Raw genomic sequence first — 19,035 nt, 5'->3', positions numbered from 1 at the left:
TAAGAAGACAAGCTTGAACAGTTCCTAACTTATAGATATTTAGATTCTTGTGTTTAACTAATTGATTAACAAATTAAAATAATAAATTAACAACTAAAGATACTAAGAGTTAGAGACAAGATTAAGGAGGTCTAGAGTTATGATTTCCCCAATTGTCGGAATCCTTCCCGCTATGTCTTCTATAATTTCGCCTAAGTATTCTCTACCGATCATGAGCACTCTTATTACCGTAAATCTCTCCCGAGTAATCACGACAATTTACTAGACGCACTCTCCCGAGCTACGCTAGCTGGCTTTTGATACAGCTCACTTCAGATCGCACCCAAGGCTTCGTTATCCCTAATCCCGCCTTTAAACCCTCGGTTATTGATCCCTCATATACTCTGGGAGTGGTGTTGTTCAACAATTACCTAAATATGCACTCTCTCCCGAGTTATGCATACTAAATAGGCACAGCTAATTGAGAGCTCTTCAATTAACTACAATAAGAACGTAGTTGAACAAATAGAGATTATACTACGGCTCAATTATATAAAAACATAACAAGAATTTATCCTACAAAAGGTTCTATCAAAACTCTAGATAACAAATTAGCTATTCATAATAGTATGTAAAACTACAATACTAAAAGTCATAACCAACAATGAAAAATAGGAAGAGGAAAGAAAAAACTTGTAGAAGAATTCCCAAGCCTTGCTCCTATTGTGTCTCTGCCTCCTTAGGTCAAATCTATGTCAAAAATATGTCCAATCCTTTTCTTGGCCGGCTTCCTTGGTTTAATAAAGGATTTAGGGCTTAAAATCCCATGTTTTGCACTTTGTTCCCTGAAATTTACGCATCCTGCCGCGTTTTCACCGCGGTCGCGCCGGAACCGCGGCCAAACACCCTATCAGATTCTTCAGTTGTCCGCGACTGCCCTCTGCCGCGGTTCTGCCGTAGTGCTGCTGCGGTCGCGGTTTTTGACCCTGTTCCTTTTGTAATTTGGAGAAACGTAAAACATGAAAGTTGTAGCCCTTTGAGTTAGCTTTCCAACCATTTATTGTGGAGCCCAAATAGAGTTTTGATTAAAAAGTTATGTCTATTTTACTAGACAGTGCGCAATATGCCTCTTCGAGTTTTCGTTTTGTTGTTTTATCATCCGTTGATCCCGAAAGCAATCCCGGCTTAATTCCTTGAGCTATTACTCAGACTTCCAAGCTCAAAACCACTTAAATTCATTACATAACATCTATATAGCTCGGAATCACACCTACAAGGCATAAAATACACAATTAGTGCAAAACACTAGCGATTAAAGCGCAAACTCAACTAAAGTGCAGTAAATTAGAGTGTAATAATCGACTAAAATACGTAATTATAGTCTATCATCACCTACCATGTAAGAGAATATTGCAGCATCTACTCTCTACAAAAAAACAATTATACGAGGAGAATGATAGTCCAAAAGCATCTTATAAAGTGGCTTTACACGTGAGAATGAGAAACAAGTTGATAGAGACATAAGGGTGTCTTTTTAAGACAATATAATATATGAATCACTTGAATTATTGGGGATTCTTGGCTGAATAAAGGGCAACAAAACAGAGTCTTCTTCTGTGTTTGAAAACGCTAGTGACACTAAAGGGGGCTGGTGAACTTGAATCCCACAAGTTTTTTTCTTATTTTTTTATCAGCAAATAAGCAGTAGCAAGAATATTGTTCCAATTTTATTTCAAGGATTCCTTCCAAGAACTTTAAGAAGAGGATTTCTAGGATTTCTTCAAGAGGTAATTTCTTGTCTTTTCTTTCAACTATGATGAACATAGAGGTTAATGAAGGTATTTAGGTGTTAGAAAATATCTTTTGAATTGTGGATTAAGTGAATTTTCGAAATGGTTATTCTTGAAATTTAAGAAATAGATGCAGAAGGTCATGACTAGCACTTTGGGGTTGTGAAATAGTTGAATAATTGTTCTTCATGATTTTTAATAATTTAATTATTATTGGGTATTGAATTATTAAGGTCATTAGATGGAAGAAATGTGGGTTTGAATTGAGAATGGTCTAGTAGCTATGTATGAGTTGGATTACGTTGAATTCAACTGGATTTAAAACAAAAGGGTTATTATCATGTAGATTGAATCAAGATGAGCGCAGTCGAAGGTTCTTGCATGTTATGGAAGGCTAGAATAAGGTAAGTTAAGATGTGTATAGTATTGTTTACGTATAAGTTGTGGCGCTGGATATTTTCAAGCTTTCATTCTTTGGTAACACTTTATATTGCATTTTACCAACTTGATTTGAGTTGATAATATTGTAAAATGTTCTGATACCATGAAATTATATTCAAAAGGAATTTTTTAGTAATAAATGGAATCAGTTTAAAACATGGTTTTTTGATACTTATAGTAAAAATGATTTGAACAATATATCTCAAGAATTTTATGAAACTTGTGCCCTGCATAATCAAATTATGTATTTTGTTCTTTGGTTTATAACAACTTATTTGCCTCTTTATATAAAGGTATTAGAAAGATCTTATAAAGATGGGAGTGGTAATATTACTAAAGCTATTTATCCTCCTCAGACTCCCTTTATTTTACCTAATAATACTGGTATTACTTTCACTGCTTTTCAAAAATTTATTGATGATAATGTTGCAGCTATTAGTATCGCAGAAATTAATAAATTGATTTCTCAAAACAATTATTTGGGTTTGTATGTAAAAATTTTAGGAGAACATATTGGTTCTCTTGATAAAAAACTTGATGATTTGACTATTTTAATAAAAGAAATGGGTACTAAGAAAGGACCAACTGATATTGCCTCCACTTCAGGAAGTAAAACAGTTGATCAAAACATTCTTACTCATATTCAAAGACCTCCTGAGATTCAGGATTTTAAATTTAAATCTCTTGATGACTTAGCTCAGCTTTTAGATAAAAAGCTTTCTGGTTTAAATATTAGACCTATTGATTTATCAAAAAAATTTGCTGATAAAATGGAGACCGTTTCTGATTATAAAACTGAGACATGGTCAGAGTTTAATAAACTCAAAGGTATAGTTAAACCAAATAGTAGGTATGCTGACAGACCAAAGATGCAAACTTACTATTATCCCCGTCCTACTCCTCAAGATGTGTTGATTGAGGAACGTGATTGGAATCAGACTAATACGTCTTATAGCGGTTCCGAAATTTATGAATGGAATCTTGATGGTTTATCTGATAGACAATTAACCATTCTCGTACACAGAATGCTTATGTATTCGACTATCTGTAAAAGTGTTAAAAATACGGATAGAACTATTTGCAAAATGATTATTGCAGGATTTACTGGCCAACTTCGTGGCTGGTGGGATAATCATTTATCTATAGAAGAAAAGGCTTTCGTAATTAATGCTATAGCCGTCGACGAAGGTGTTGATAATATAGGTATGGCTCTAGTTAAGGGTAGAGAAAATGCAGTGTATACCCTTATCCTTACAATCTTAGAACATTTCAATGGTAGATTTACCTCAAATCATGAGACCATCAGAACCTTACTTAATGGGCTTAGATGTAATACCCTTAGTGAATTTAGATGGTATAATGATACTTTTATGAGTAGGGTTATGGAACTACCCGAGAATAAATATGAGCATTGGAAGGCCAAGTTTATAGACGGTCTCCCTTCCTTATTTGCCGAAAGAGTAAGGAATGTGTTAAGGGATAGTTACGGTGAAATTCAGTATGGTAATTATACCTATGGTAAACTTATAGGAGTATGTACACAAGAAGGATTAAAATTGTGTAATGAGCTAAAGCTTTCTAGACAGTTTAAGATTGATAAGCTTAAAGAGAAATCCCAATTAGGTGATTTCTGTACCCAGTTCGGTTTACCCGGAACTTCTACTCAAAGTAGGAAGAAGAAAAACAGATATCATAGGTATCCTTACCTGGATAGCCCGTATAAGAAAAAAGGTCTAGATATAGGCCTAAGGAAGAACGTGATACTAGAAAAGCGCATCGAAAATCTACTCGATTTACGAAGAATAGATCAAAAAGAGATCTCGCTGATATTAAGTGTTATAAGTGTGGAAAGTTTGGTCATATTTCTCCAAATTGCAAGCTTCAAAAGCTGAAAACCTTAGAACTCGATGATGAGTTACGCGATAAGGTTTATGGCTTGTTATACACTTCAGGATCAGAATCTGACTATTACTCTGAGACTGAATCTGAAGACGAAGTTGAGTTAATTGATTTATCTAATAGTGATAAAAATGTTGATACTTCTTGCACTACTTGCAAAGGTGATATTTGTACTTGTGATAGTGACGAATTTTATAAATTGCAATCATAATTTCATAATCTAAATATGAAAACTATTACATCTGATAATGTAATAGCACTTTTAAAAGAAGTTACCGATGAAAAACTTCGTGAAAAAATTATTAATTTAGCTGCAAGTTCTAGTTCTAGTAGTTCAAAACCTTTTGAAAAATACAAGAACGAATTTGAACGTTTTGCGCCTTATTCTTTGTCTGAAATTAATAAACGACTTCAAAAGTCCAGTACGCTTAGCAGATATACTTCTTTTGATGATATAAAAGAAGAAATTGAGAATTTGAAAAAGGATATTAAGTCTCTTAAGCAAAACCAAATGATTTACGATCACCGAATTACTCAAATTGAGAAAAATAATTCTCTACCTGAATTTTCGACTAAAGAAATTTCTGAATTTTCTAATGATAAAGGAAAAGAAATTTTTGATCTGACTGAAGAAAAATCTGATATATTTTTAGGTATGATGCAAATTGTTACTGCACATAAATGGTATATTAAATGTTCTATTTTGATCGATAATAATTTTTCTATAACTGACATAACTATGATTGATAGTGGTGTTGATGTAAGCTGCATTCAGGAAGGATTAATTTCAACTAAATATTTTCAAAAGACCACTCATTTGGTTAAATCCGCTTCTGGTCATGCTTTAGATATAAAGTACATACTACCAAATACTCATATTTGCCAAAATAAAGTCTGTATTCCTCATTTCTTCATTTTGGTAAAAAATCAGTTATACCCTCCAATTATACTTGGAACCCCTTTTATTAATTCTATTTATCCTTTTAATAACATAGATGCACATGGTTTTTCTGCTACTTATCAAGATAAAAAGATAAGTTATTCTTTTGTTACAGATCCCGTAACTAGAGATATTAACGCCTTGATTAGTATGAAACAAAGGCATGTTGATTCATTACAATTAGAAATATTAAGCATGAATATATTCGATACTTTACAATCTGCTAAAGTTCAGCAAAAGATTAAATTGATTGTTGAAAAGATGGCTGTTGATGTTTGCGCCGATCACCCTAGTGCCTTTTGGAACCGAAAAAGGCATATTGTAACTCTTCCTTACGAAGAAAACTTCTCCGTGGATGATATTCCTACTAAATCTCGACCTTGCCAGATGAATGCTGAACTAGTTGAATTCTGCAAAAACGAGATTGACAGCTTGTTACAAAAGGGTTTGATAAAACCCTCAAAATCTCCTTAGTCATGTTCTACCTTTTATGTTAATAGTGCTGCAGAAAGAGAACGAGGTATTCCTATATTAGTTATAAATTATAAACCATTAAATAAACATCTAAAATGGATTAGATATCCTATCCCTAATAAAAGGGACTTGCTATCTAGATTATATGACGCCAATATATTTTCAAAATTCGATTTAAAATCTGGATATTGGCAAATTCAGATTTTTAAAGAGCATACTTATAGAACTGCTTTTAATGTTTCATTTGGGCAATATGAATGGAATGTTATGCCATTTGGTTTAAAAAATGCCCCTTCTGAATTTCAGAAAATTATGAATGATATTTTTAACCCTTATCTAGATTTTATCATCGTTTATATTGACGACATATTAGTATTTTCTAAAACATTGGAGATTCATATTAAGCATCTTGATATTTTTAAGAAAATTGTAGTACAAAACGGTTTAGTAATTTCTAAACAAAAAATGAGTCTATTCCAAACAAATGTTCGTTTTTAGGTCATAATATTTGCCAGGGAAATATTACCCCAATACAAAGATCAATTGATTTTGCCTCAAAATTTCCTCATGTTATTACTGACAGGACTCAATTACAAAGATTTTTGGGAAGTTTGAATTATATATCCCCTTTCTACAAAAGTTTATCTCGTGATCTAGCTCCTCTATACGATAGGCTGAAAAAGGATCATAGGCAGCCTTGGACTGACCAGCATACTGCGTTAGTCAAAAGTATTAAACAACGTGTTACATATTTACCTTGTTTAACCCTTGCTAATCCTACATGGCAAAAAATTATCGAGACAGATGCGTCTAACGTTGGATATGGAGGGATTTTAAAACAAGTAAATCCCAACAATAAGGGTGAATACCTAATAAGATTTCACTCTGGTAAATGGACCGAAGCCCAAAAGAAATATGCTACTGTGGCTCATGAAATGTTAACAATTGTTAAATGTGTTCTAAAATTTCAAGACGACTTGTATAACCAAAAGGTTTTGATAAAAACTGATGCTCAATCTGTTAAATATATGTTTGACAAAGATTTTAAGCACGATGCTTCTAAACTAATATTTGCTAGATGGCAGGCTCAGCTGGCACCTTTCGATTTTGAAATACAATACAAAAAAGGAATTGATAATTCCCTTCCGGATTTCCTATTCCGGGAATATTTAGATTAAGTATGAGTTATTATACCATGACTTTAGGTGATAAAGTATTAATCACTATTCTTAAAGTGATTAATTTAAACAGAGACTTAAAGGGTCTCATACTTGATAGAATTATGGCTGACATTCTTAAAGATATTGAAGAGGAATGCTCTAGTCTTATAGATATTACTAATATTCTTCAAGAATTTGAAAATGAATTCCCCAGCCAGGATTATATCAGCAATAGAATTCTGATATCTTTTGTAATTACTAATGACTTGCTATTTATGCAGAATGGACCCTTCATGGGCCACCAGGGGCAGAGGTAGGGGAAGATCTTCCCCTAGTAAGTCTTATTCTCAAGGATCGTCATACGAATCCTCATCTAATTCTCCAGTAGTACAAAGAGGAAAAAAGAGTTTGATAAACTCCAAAATACCTTATACAGGTGAATCATCAGGTCATTCTATACATCTGGATGATATTCCAGAAGATTGTCCTTTATATGGACATCTGCAAGCTTATTTGGCATCCAAAAAGCAAAGTGATACTTTTGCTTCAATTGCTAAAGAAGAAGACAACGATGATATCAAGTCATACGAAAAATTACCAAAGAAAGAAATGATATTTCTCCTTGAAAATTCTGAGATTTAGAGAAAAAATGAACCATGGAAGATATTCCAGAGATACCTGATTAACGGATTATACTACTCGGGTGAATCATATAAAACCTGCACTTATTATGAAACTATTCTAACCAGTACAGGTAGTGCAGAATTCCAGCACTTTTCAGGTTATAGCACGAACGTTTATAACTTCTCCAAAATCATTATCAAACAGATTATATCTGTTGAAGAATGAGGAATTTCTACAATGAAAGAAAGGCAGATCAGCCTTAACAAATCAGCCATGAACTTTACATATTGGGATTATATCCAGGCGTTAGACAGGGTTCTTTATTATAATAACGAACTACATAAACACACTTTGTTTATTAAGGTGTGTACAAAGATTTTTGCAAACCCTATTCCTAACTGGTTCTTAAATTGGTGATCATACCACGGTCCCACAATTAAAATATTGCCTGAACCATTTCTTAAATTATACAAAGAATGGACAAAATGTTTTCCAGTTCTAACAGAATTATATCACGCAGATCATATCAGCTACCTCGATAAAATAGATCAAATTTATTTTTTTATTAAATTCTCGATCCCTTGGATTCATAAATGGACTCCTGAATTGGGTTTCACAGAAGAACGAATCCCTTGCTTATACAGGGTATTCTACAATAATTTTTGGGATAAATTAATGAAGAAGGATCCCAAAACAAATACAAGTCAACAAGGTTGGCTACCAAACCAAAGAAAACTCTTATTAGGCACATGCCTAATACTTCTTCAATGAGATGGACATCATCAATCTCCCCCTCCAGTCTCATTCATCCAGAGGAGGTAGCACTGTCTTCTAGTTTGAATGCATGCCGACAAGTTCTTTGCATAGCTCGAACTTGTTCCTTGGTACCACCTTGGTCAGCATATCTGCGGGATTCTCATTTGTAGAAATCTTCAAGACTTTTAGAGATTCATCATCTACCATTTCTCGAATCCAATGATATCTCACATCAATGTGTTTGGTCCTTGCATGGTACATAGAGTTCTTGCTAAGGTCTATTGCACTTTGACTGTCACAATAGACGACATACTCCTTCTGATGCAATCCAAGCTCTTGAAGGAATCGCTTGAGCCATATCATCTCCTTGCCAGTTTCTGTAGCGGCAATGTACTCTGCTTCAGTTGTTGAAAGTGCAACGCACTTCTGCAACTTAGACTGCCATGATATAGCTCCCCCTGAAAATGTAAATAAATATCCAGTAGTAGATTTTCTGTTGTCAATGTCACCTGCCATATCAGCATCTGTATAGCCCTTCAAGATTGGATCAGATCCTCCAAAGCACAAACAATCTCCCGTGGTACCTCTCAGGTACCTGAGTATCCACTTGACTGCTTCCCAATGTTCCTTTCCAGGATTTTCAAGAAACCTGCTGACAACACCAACTGCGTGAGCAATATCAGGTCTAGTACATACCATTGCATACATCAAGCTTCCGACTGCTGAAGAATAAGGAACTTTAGCCATGTTCCCTTTCTCCTCCACTGTTGTAGGACACATCTTCTTACTCAACTTTAGATGACCAGCAAGAGGTGTGCTGACTGGCTTAGCATTCTTCATGTTGAAGCGTTCTAGTACACGTTCAATGTACTTCTCCTGAGATAGCCACAACTTTCTACTTGTTCTCTCTCGAACTATCTTCATCCCTAGAATTTGTTGTGCTGGGCCCAAGTCCTTCATATCAAATGACTTGGACAGATCTCCTTTCAACTTTGCTATCAACCCCTTGTCTTTTCCTACAATTAACATGTCATCCACATACAACAACAATATAATAAAGTTATTCTCAGAAAATCTTTTGAAGTATACACATGGATCAGAATAGGTCTTTAGGTATGTTTGACTTTTCATGAATGAATCAAACTTCATGTACCACTGCCTTGGTGCCTGCTTCAATCCATAAAGACTCTTATTCAATTTGCACACCATGTGTTTCTTTCCAGCTACTTCAAATCCTTCTGGTTGCTCCATATAAATCTCCTCTTCCAAATCTCCATGAAGAAATGCAGTTTTCACATCCAACTGCTCCACTTCAAGATCTAGGCTAGCTGCTAAGCTCAAAATTGTTCGAATAGAAGTCATTTTAACAACGGGGGAGAAAATTTCGTCAAAATCAATACCTTTCTTCTGTTCGAAGCCTTTAACCACCAATCGAGCTTTGTATCTGACCAGCTTGCCATCTCCATCTTTCTTGAGTTTAAAGACCCATTTGCATTTGAGTGGTCTTTTACCCTTTGGAAGTTCAACCAGCTTGTATGTGCCATTTTTCTGGAGAGATTCCATCTCTTCTTGCATAGCTTTCATCCACTGGTTCTTTTCTGGATGGGACAACACCTCCTTAAGACTTTCTGGCTCCCCCTCATCACTGATGAGGACATACTCTGTGGAAGGGTACCTGCGTGACTCTACCCTTGGCCTCTCTGATCTCCTCAGAGGTTGAGGTTGTTCTTCTCCCTGAGTGGGGTGCTCCACTTCCTCGACACCTTCATCAAGTTGCTCCCCCTGCTCAATAACCTCACCAGGTTGCTCCCCCTGCTCGGCAACCTCGTCGGTCGTACTTTCTGCACTTGTGGGATTGTTAGAAGTAGAAGGAATAGTAACAAAGTTAGGAATTATACCATTCTTCGCCTTTTCTGACATATCAGCAGCAGTTCCAACTTCACTTTCTCGGAAGACTACATCTCTGCTTCTGATGACCTTCTTCTTTACAGGATCCCACAGTCTGTACCCGAACTCTTCATCTCCATATCCGATAAATATGCAGGGAACAGATTTATCATCCAGCTTTGTTCTCTGCTCTTTTGGTACATGTGCAAAAGCTCTGCAACCGAACACCTTCAGATGCGAGTAGGACACCTCCTTGTTGGTCCAAACTCTCTCTGGGATTTCAAACGCCAACGGAACTGATGGACTCCTATTGATCAGGTAACAGGCTGTCTGAACTGCTTCACCCCAGAATGACTTAGGCAGTTTAGCCATTCTGAGCATGCTTCTCACCTTCTCCACAATGGTGCGGTTCATCCTCTCGGCTACGCCATTGTGCTGTGGGGTTCCAGGAACTGTCTTTTCATGTCTGATCCCATGACTTGAACAATACTCTTCAAATTCCCTTGAAGTGTACTCACCTCCATTGTCACTTCGGAGACGCTTTAGCTTTCGACCCGTCTCCCTTTCTACTAGAGCATGAAACTTCTGGAAAACTTGAAACACCTGATCTTTGGTTTTCAAAATATAAACCCATAATTTTCGTGAAGCATCATCAATAAAAGTAACAAAATATTTGTTACCGCCCATTGATTCAATTTCCATTGGGCCGCAAACATCAGAATATACTAAATCAAGTATATTCAATTTTCTTTCAGACGATGTCTGAAATGAGACTCTATGCTGCTTACAAAATAAACAGTAGTCACAAGGTTTTACCATTGTACATTTGGCATAAGAAAGGAGTGATTTCTTGGCAAGAATCTGCAATCCCTTTTCGCTCATATGACCCATTCTTTTGTGCCACAAATCTGCAGAAATCTCATCTTGTGCCGCGTTCAATTCACCTTGGCATATTTCTGCATTTGTCCTGTACAACGTGCCGCGAGCAACTCCCTTTGCAATCACCAATGATCCCTTGGCATAGTTCTCGTATCCATCTCGGTCTAAAGCAATTCCTGAGATTAAGTTCATCCGTAAATCAGGTACATGCCGCACATCCTTTAGAACCAATGTGCATCCGACATTTGTCTTGATACAAATGTCACCAATACCCGCAATCTTTGAGTAACTTGTGTTACCCATTTTCACTGTGCCGAAATCACCTACTATATATCTGCAAAAAAGATCTCTTACCGGTGTGGCATGGTGAGATGCCGCTGTGTCAACCACCCATTCCGACTCTGGACCTGACAGGTGCATGCATTCCTCTTCCTCATTTATAAAAAGGACAACATTATCATTATTTTGCACCATGGCGGCTGTGTTGTTGTCATTCTTCTGGCCACTGGTTTCACCTTTGCCCTTCCTTGGATTTGGGCAATCTCTTTTGAAGTGACCTGGTTGATCACAGTTGTTGCAATTTCTGGCTCTTGATTTAGATCGGTTCCTTGACTTCCCACGAGCTCCGGATCTACCATAGTTGCTCGAACTCCTTTGATAACTCCTGCCTCTACCTTCTGTGATTAGAGTCTGTCCTTGATTTTCAGGCTTCTTTCTCGTCTTCTCATTGAGTAGAAGAGCCGATGTGATATCTTTCAACTCAATAGTAGTCTTACCGTGCAGGATGGTTGTTCCCAAATTATCGTACGAAGATGGCAACGAGTTCAATAGCAAGATGACTTTATCTTCTTCCTCGATTTTCACTCCGAGATTGGCAAGCTGTGTGATTAGTCCGTTAAACACATTTAAATGTGACAAAAAATTCGTACCTTTACTCATGTGTAGGGCGTATAACTACTTCTTCAGATACAATTTGTTTGTCAGCGTTTTGGACATGTATAGGCTTTCCAACCTTGTCCAAATTCCACGTGTAGTGTCTTCATCAATGATGTTATTTACCACATCATCTGATAAGTGCAACCTGATTGCACTAGCAGCTCTTTCATCCAAGTCAGCCCAATCCAGCTTTCATGGTATCAGGCTTTTTGGAATCAGCATCTAGAACCTTGTGTAATCCTTGTTGGATGAGCAGATATCTCATCCTTCTTTGTCATGTTGAGAAACCATTATCTCCGTTGAATTTTGCTACCTCGTACTTTACTTCGGACATTTTTATTTTTCACCGAGTATAGTACTACCGACAGTGAATAGTATTTCAGTGAACGAGCAGAACCTGTGCTCTGATACCAGTTGTTAGGAATAAACCCCCTACCAAAATAATATTCACGGTAATAAAAACGGAATAATAATGTAGCACCGAGATACGGTAATTAACAAAAATAAAAGAGCAACAATGACACCAAGATTTTTACGTGGAAAACCCTTCCGAATAAGGGAAAAACCACGACCCCGAGAGGAGCAACTGATATCACTATAGTAAGGAATTTACACTTTGTAGACCCGATTAAAATACTACAAAGACCACTACAATACTCAAAAGAAATAACCCTCTTTTGATATTTCACATCACTACAATATTGCTCACACTCTCTATTTTTCACAAACTATTTTCTTATACCCTGTCTGTGAAACCTCACTTTTTCTTTCTAGCTCTCAGATATATTTTCCTTTGAGATTGTGATGATATAGGCAAAATACATCCTACCTCATTTGACAGCTTCATCTCTGCAGCGTGCCATTTTTGACAGAAAACAAAAACGTGGGCTGCTATTACCAACTTTGACAAAAGTGAGGAAGGAAGAAAATTTCTTTCTTGAAATGTGGGCTGGACCCCACATTTTGGCCATTGGCTCAACTTATGTTTGGAAACTAGAAGGATGTTTTATCATCGATACTTATTATTTTTGCAAAGTCTTATTTTGATTTATTGATATGATAATTGGTAGCAAAAACAGGCGATTCGCCCGGTGGAAGTTAAAGGCACCGGGTGCCGGTTGCGCTGGCTTTATGGGGCGTAACAACAAGTTGTTACTACAGTCCTGTTCTCATTACACGGCTTCTGTGTTGAAGGAGGTAAACAAAAAATATAGAGAGTACTTATGGGGAAGCACCGAAGGCAAGAGAAAAATATCACCTGTATCCTGGAAAAAAGTTTGTTGTCCAAAGTTTGGTGGTTTAAACATCAAAGGGAGCAGATTGTTGAATGTTGCATCCAATTTATGTGAATGTGAAAAATTAGAATAGTACATAGACTCCTCATACAGGTAAGATTTACTATTTCTTAAGCCAAAGCAACATTTCAATCTTCACAAGCAGCATAACAGTACCTCAGAGATCCGTTCGTCCTGCAAAACGATCATATGGATCAGCAATCTCAACAACAACCACAACAAACCCAGTGTAATCCCACAAGTGGAGTCTGATGAGGGTAATGTGTACGCGATCATACCCCTACTTTCAAGAAGGCAGAGAGGCTGTTTAAATAAGCTTAGAGTACATTTCATTCTGAAGGAGATAAAGCTCATATCAGAGGAGTAAAATGCTCTAGAGCATCAAACTTTTATGCTTTGCGTACTCACACCGAAAAGGGACGAAAAGAAAAGGCAACGATAGTATTATCATTAAGCACAATATATTCTGTGACCATCACAAGCAGATACAGCAAAAGCATTACATCAAGTCAGGGCGACTCTTCCTTGTGTGTTAGTAATTCACATGAAGGAGCTGAATGTTGACTTTAAATAGGAACATTCAGTATATCAAACTTAATTGGGCCCTATGCTCATAACTGCACTTCATTAGGAACATCTAAAGAAGCAAACACTGGTTTCTCATAACAGAAAACATTTACCTAGTTTGTAACGGCGCGAGGCTTACTTTCCCATTTAACACCAAAGGAAATATAAACACATCCCCTTTTCTTTCCACCACCAATGAGGGACCTTGCTCTTTACAAAGCAAAAGGGAGCTCACTTTCCCTCCGCTTTCCTCCCTCCATTTCCCATTCACCAATCTTTTAAACCCAACAATGTTAGAATTAAAGAATTATTATTACACATAGAAAGTGACATTCTTTATTAAACAAATAATATAAAGTAAGACGCATAAATGGAAACATATGGAGTATCAAGATGAGAACTTTGACCTCATCATATTGGAGAAAGGAGAGAATCTTGGCTCCCCTTATTATTCTTACAAGTGGGAATAGTCTCAAAATCCTTAGCAGGCAACTTCTCAGACAAAAAACCCAACATGGAATTCAATCCTATTCTGTTTTTCCTTTATGCAATATAATTATTTTGCAGTGTTGTTAAAATAAAAATACTTTTTTTCTTTAATGTTGAAAGAAAATAAAAAACAATTCATTGCTAGAAATATTACACCTTTTATAAAAGAACTTAATACGAAAAAATGCACGTTATAAACGATATACTTAAATCGTACGATAATAAATACTAGAATTTATTCGGTTTTCTCTATTTTCCAAAACAAAAAAAAAACAATTATAGCAACATTTACAGCACAAAAAAGAATTTCAGAAGCATCTATTAATCTTCATGTTCCTTGTGGCATTTGATGCTGGAAACATCTATAGTACAGAGTCTTTTCCCATTCTCCTGGTATTTCAACTGGACATATTCTTTGCCTATATTTAATTCATACAAGTTAAAGTGAATGTCAGATACAAAATAAATAATCTCAATTCTCATGCATTAATAAAGATATTAGTCTAACAAAGCAAGGTATATTCAAATGAAGACATACAATACCAGTCTGGTGCACATCTCCGCTATGCAGAGGGTATGGGGAAGGGCCAAACCATAAGGGTCTATTGTACGCAGTCTTACTCTACATTTCTGCAAGAGGCTGTTTTCACGACTCGAACCCGTGACCCTCTGGAATACCAGTTAATATAAACTTAGAAAAAATATCAGATATAGAGATTAATATGAATATATACCTAAAATTACATATTGGACGACTGGAACTTGTCTAGGCACCATTATTTCTTCTTCTTCTTCTTCTTCTTCTTCTTCTTCTGTAATGCGTTTGGCCTCGCTGCTTCTTTTGCCTTCTCATTGTGATTTTGTGTTCTAGTTCTTCAACAATCCAAGAAAGCCAATTCGGATTTCGAGCTGAAAGCATGATATATGAAATGGATAATCCAATAACTAGTCCACTTCCATATCCGATAAGAGCAGCTTTCCAAAAATCACTGAGAAATTCAGAAGTGCTTTCTTCATCCAAAACGCGTGTTGTATTGCTTGACTCGGGAATCCTGCTATTTCCACAACCTTCCGAAACTGGGAATCCACGCAATCCATCATTATCTTCGTATGAGCTACTCATAAAGGTATGTGATTGAGGTCCTTGAGGAATGCATCCTTGGAGATGATTGTGGGAGAGATTTAAGAATTCAAGATACGTAAGAGAAGCAAGTTGTTTTGGTATCTTTCCAGAAAGCTGGTTATATTTAAGGTCCAATGTTTCCACCAGAGATAAATTTCCGAGTGATGATGGTATATCACCTTGCAATCTATTATGAGACAAATTCAACACACGCAGTGCAATGAGATCTCCCAGAAGACAAGGAATATGTCCTTCAAATTTGTTACTTGAAAGATCGATAGTGGTGTACAAAGACAAGATTCTCACAACATCAAGCTCCAGTCCCTTTGTCACAACAACTACCGAGTCTTCGTAATATTCATCTCCTAATGCCTTCTTTGTTTGATTAGTTCTCATCATGGCTTTGAAATGTTGAAAAAGACTTGTTGGCAACTCTGCTATAAATGCATTGCAAGAGAGATCCAATATCTGAAGACGAGGAAATAAGTTTTTAGTCCTTGAAGCTCTGATGGGTCCATGCAATTTATTGGATCTCAAGCTTAAAACTTGTAACCGCGGAAGTGTTCCCAGCCACATAGGGAATGTGTCATTGAGGTGATTATTTCCCAAATCGAGAACTTCCAACTCTTTGCAATTGGCTAAAGATTTTGGGATTTTTCCCGCTAGCTTATTGCCATGCAAGTTGAAGCTTGTCAGTCTACTTCCAACTCTAAAAGTTGTTTGGAGATTCCCAGAAAGAAAATTGTGTTGCATATCTAAAACCTCAAGACCGTAACTCAAGTTACCCAAACATTGTGGAATTGCTCCTGTCAAATTATTTCTTGCCAAGTCTAAAACTCTTAATAATGTCAAATTGCAAAAGAAAGAAGGGATCTCCCCACCGAGACTATTATTTGATATGAAAAAAAATATTAGAGAGGACGGTAGAATAGGTAGGGATCCTTGAAGAAAATTGGATCGCAAATCTAGAGTATCTAGTTGTAAAAATGATAGAAAATGGTCAATTCTTGTCAACATGTTGTGGGATAGATTAAGATAAGCTAGTGAGTGCATCCAATTAGACCATGCCCAATCAGGAATTTTTCCTTCAATATTGTTATTTGAAAGATCCAAAGAAACAAGATTCTTTGCTGATCTCAAAAAATCCAGTTCTTTTACTTCACAACCAGACAAGTATATTTTTGTAAGAGATTCGGGCAAGGTAGACTTGATGTTGTTGTCATTGATAATTGAAATACTATTATGTGAAAGATTCAACAAGTTAAGTTGTTTGAGGTTTGAAAATAAGCTGATGTCTACATTGCCACTAAAATTGTTAGATGGAAGATCAAGTTCTGTTAGATTCACAAGGTTTTGAATTGACATGGGAAGATGGCCTTGCAACCGGTTCCCTCCTAATGCAATCCATTCTAGTGAATTGGACTTGAAATCCTCAAGTGGACCAGAAAAGTAGTTATAGCTCAAGTCTAGTGTAGTTAGTGATGGAAGCGTGTATATCCAAGATGGTATTTCTCCATTCAGGTTGTTACTTGATAGCGATAGGAACTTCATATTCGGCAGTCCACTTATAAACAGAGGAATTGGTCCTCCAAGATCGTTAGAATGAAGGTCCATATACTCTATACGAGTGAGATTCCAAAGAGATTCCGGGATCGGCCCCGAGAGATTGCAAGAACTAAGATACAAACTCTGCAATGAAGTTAGATAGCCAAAAGATTCAGGTAGAAAATCACCATAAAAATTCACTTCAGAGAGATCTAACACCCTGAGAGATGCACTGCTGTTCCATTTGGTCTTTGGAAAATAACCACTGAGCTGATTATTAAAACCTAAGTTCAGAACTTGCAAGTTTGGCAAGTGAAAAATACTCTCAGGTAAGGCCCCATGCAATCCTGTATAGTCTAGCGATAGTGTTCTTATATGAGAAGAGATATTTGGAGGAATGGTGGAAGAGATTCTTACAAAAGTAAGATCAAGCTCTCTTAATTGGGCCAAATTCTGAAGAAGCAATTTGAAATTGTAAGGTCCAACACTGAGCTCGCTGCCTGATAAATAAAGAGACTGTAACTTTGACAGATGAGAGATTTCAGAAGGAATTTGACCTGTGAAATATGAGTGCGAAAGATCAAGATGCGTCAAGTGCGAAAACCTGCCAAATAGAGGTGAGATTTCCGAAGGATAGAAGTCATTGAAAGAAAGGTTAAGCTTTTGGAGGTGAGAGAGCTGGAATAGGCTGCTGTTAGAATCAAACTTCCCTACTAGATTGCTGCAACTGAGATCAAGCTCAATGACATGGCCAGTAAACTCATCGCATATCACGCCATCCCATAAGCAGCAATCTCTGCTCATATTCCATGTACTTGTTTTCGGATAAGGATTGTGATTAAGGTAACCACAGGAAGAAGAAGCATTATAAGGATTATAAGGATTATAAGGATCGACAGTAAGAGTCTGCTTGAATTTTAGAAGGGAAATACTTTGATCTTTGTTGCACAATTGAGGTAATGTGGATGAAGAGAAAGCAAGTTCATGACAGAGAAAGACAAAGAGCACAACTGAGAGTTGTTTGTTGCCCATGTTTGCATAAAAGTTGGTTGCAGAATTTAAGAATAAGCCTATGCACAAATATATAAGATTATAGTTTTCTTTGACTTGTCAAAGTTGTTGCTACTGTTTGATGAGAATAAGTGAGCATTTTTCAATTTATGATAAAGAGCTGTTTTTTTTTCTTTTTCCCATTTAGATAAGTTTATTTAATTTTGTGTGGTTGTTATAGATTAGTGAAAGAAACATATAGTTCCAAAATAAATTGTAAGATATTTTGACGAACATTGTTTAAGTGGCCATATTTTCTTATGGCTGTTGATTAAAACACTTGGACGTGGGAATTGGGCACAAGCTGACCACAAATAAAATTTATGTTTTTGATTTATTTTTATAGTAAAATATTCAGTTTTATTTCAAAAACTTGTGAATTTGATGTTAGACTTTGCCCTTTTAGGTTAATGCAGTAATTTTCTAATTGTTACAATACTTTTCTCCTTTGTTGGTAACCCACAATAAGTAGAAGGATTTTATCACAATTGAAATAAATATAACCAACTATATAAAAGGACTCAGCCAAAAATTCTACCAAATATAACGAGAACAAAAAGACATATCCTTAATTCTGTGCTGTATAATTAATGGAACTAACTTGAAGCTATACAGCGTGAATAGAACTTAGTTGATACTTGACTTGGGTCAAGATAAGTAGGCAAATTGTTATGGGTCCGGTTTCTCTCGTCCTTAGCTGGACGAATCGGTCAAATCTGGCCACTTGGATCACAGTTAACCGAAGATCTTTATAAAAAGTTCATTTCCAAGAAAATTCAAAAATAAAAAATCAAAATGTATATATATTGTCTTCTATCATTTACTTTGAAGTCTTTCCTTTAATACATCAAATTCCAAATCCAAATTATTTTCTTTTATAAGTCCTCTTCGAGGAAACTCAAAAATCCAAAATATTTTCCTTCTTACAAGCCTTCCATAAGCGCAATTCACAAGAATCATATGCAGGGCCTGTTTTTTTTCTTTTTCAAATAGACAAATACGTAATTGGTTTAATGTTAAGAAAAAGTGAAATTCTTGAATTTTATAACTTCAATCACTAGGGTAACAATATTTATCTAATTACTAAAACAAGAAATACATAACCTGATGTTTGGTTCAAGTCAGTGCAGAAGTCTTTCCATGAAAATTTCATATGAATGCTACAAGGGACAAACTTTTTCTTAGTCATTAATAATTGTTG

The 19,035-nt window shown here is 36.1% G+C and overlaps 1 protein-coding gene and 1 long non-coding RNA gene across 5 annotated transcripts; one reads left to right on the top strand and one right to left on the bottom strand.

The window, feature by feature from the left end:
* The first annotated feature begins 1,562 nt into the window (after positions 1 to 1,562).
* Positions 1,563 to 13,816, top strand: LOC138880311 (uncharacterized). The gene is made up of 3 exons (XR_011402854.1): positions 1,563 to 1,766; positions 2,116 to 2,173; positions 12,621 to 13,816. It is a non-coding gene; the product is annotated as an uncharacterized lncRNA (long non-coding RNA).
* On the bottom strand, positions 13,147 to 17,911 carry LOC104244977 (receptor-like protein Cf-9 homolog). 4 transcript variants are annotated; one of them, XM_070160053.1, is made up of 2 exons: positions 14,851 to 17,911; positions 13,147 to 13,234 (listed from the first exon to the last, which is right to left on the bottom strand). In XM_070160053.1, exon 1 carries the CDS (start codon positions 17,814 to 17,816, stop codon positions 14,883 to 14,885), a length of 2,934 nt encoding a protein of 977 aa, XP_070016154.1. In that variant the 5' UTR covers positions 17,817 to 17,911; the 3' UTR covers positions 13,147 to 13,234; positions 14,851 to 14,882. The 4 variants fall into 4 exon arrangements, 3 of the variants coding, with proteins under 3 accessions (XP_070016154.1, XP_009798812.1, XP_009798811.1); XR_715640.2 differs by lacking the exon at positions 13,147 to 13,234 and adding an exon at positions 14,304 to 14,535 and having other exon boundaries at positions 14,655 to 17,911; XM_009800510.2 differs by lacking the exon at positions 13,147 to 13,234 and adding an exon at positions 14,304 to 14,535.
* Between the last annotated feature and the right edge of the window lie 1,124 nt (positions 17,912 to 19,035).

The sequence above is a fragment of the Nicotiana sylvestris genome, chromosome 10 (genome assembly GCF_000393655.2).
Source record: "Nicotiana sylvestris chromosome 10, ASM39365v2, whole genome shotgun sequence".
In the NCBI taxonomy this organism is placed as follows: domain Eukaryota; kingdom Viridiplantae; phylum Streptophyta; class Magnoliopsida; order Solanales; family Solanaceae; genus Nicotiana; species Nicotiana sylvestris.
This window is presented reverse-complemented; position numbering and strand designations above follow the sequence as displayed.

Bases quoted from the DNA above. Each gene is read 5' to 3' on its own strand.
- LOC104244977 (XM_070160053.1), bottom strand. From the start codon at position 17,816: ATGGGCAACAAACAACTCTCAGTTGTGCTCTTTGTCTTTCTCTGTCAT.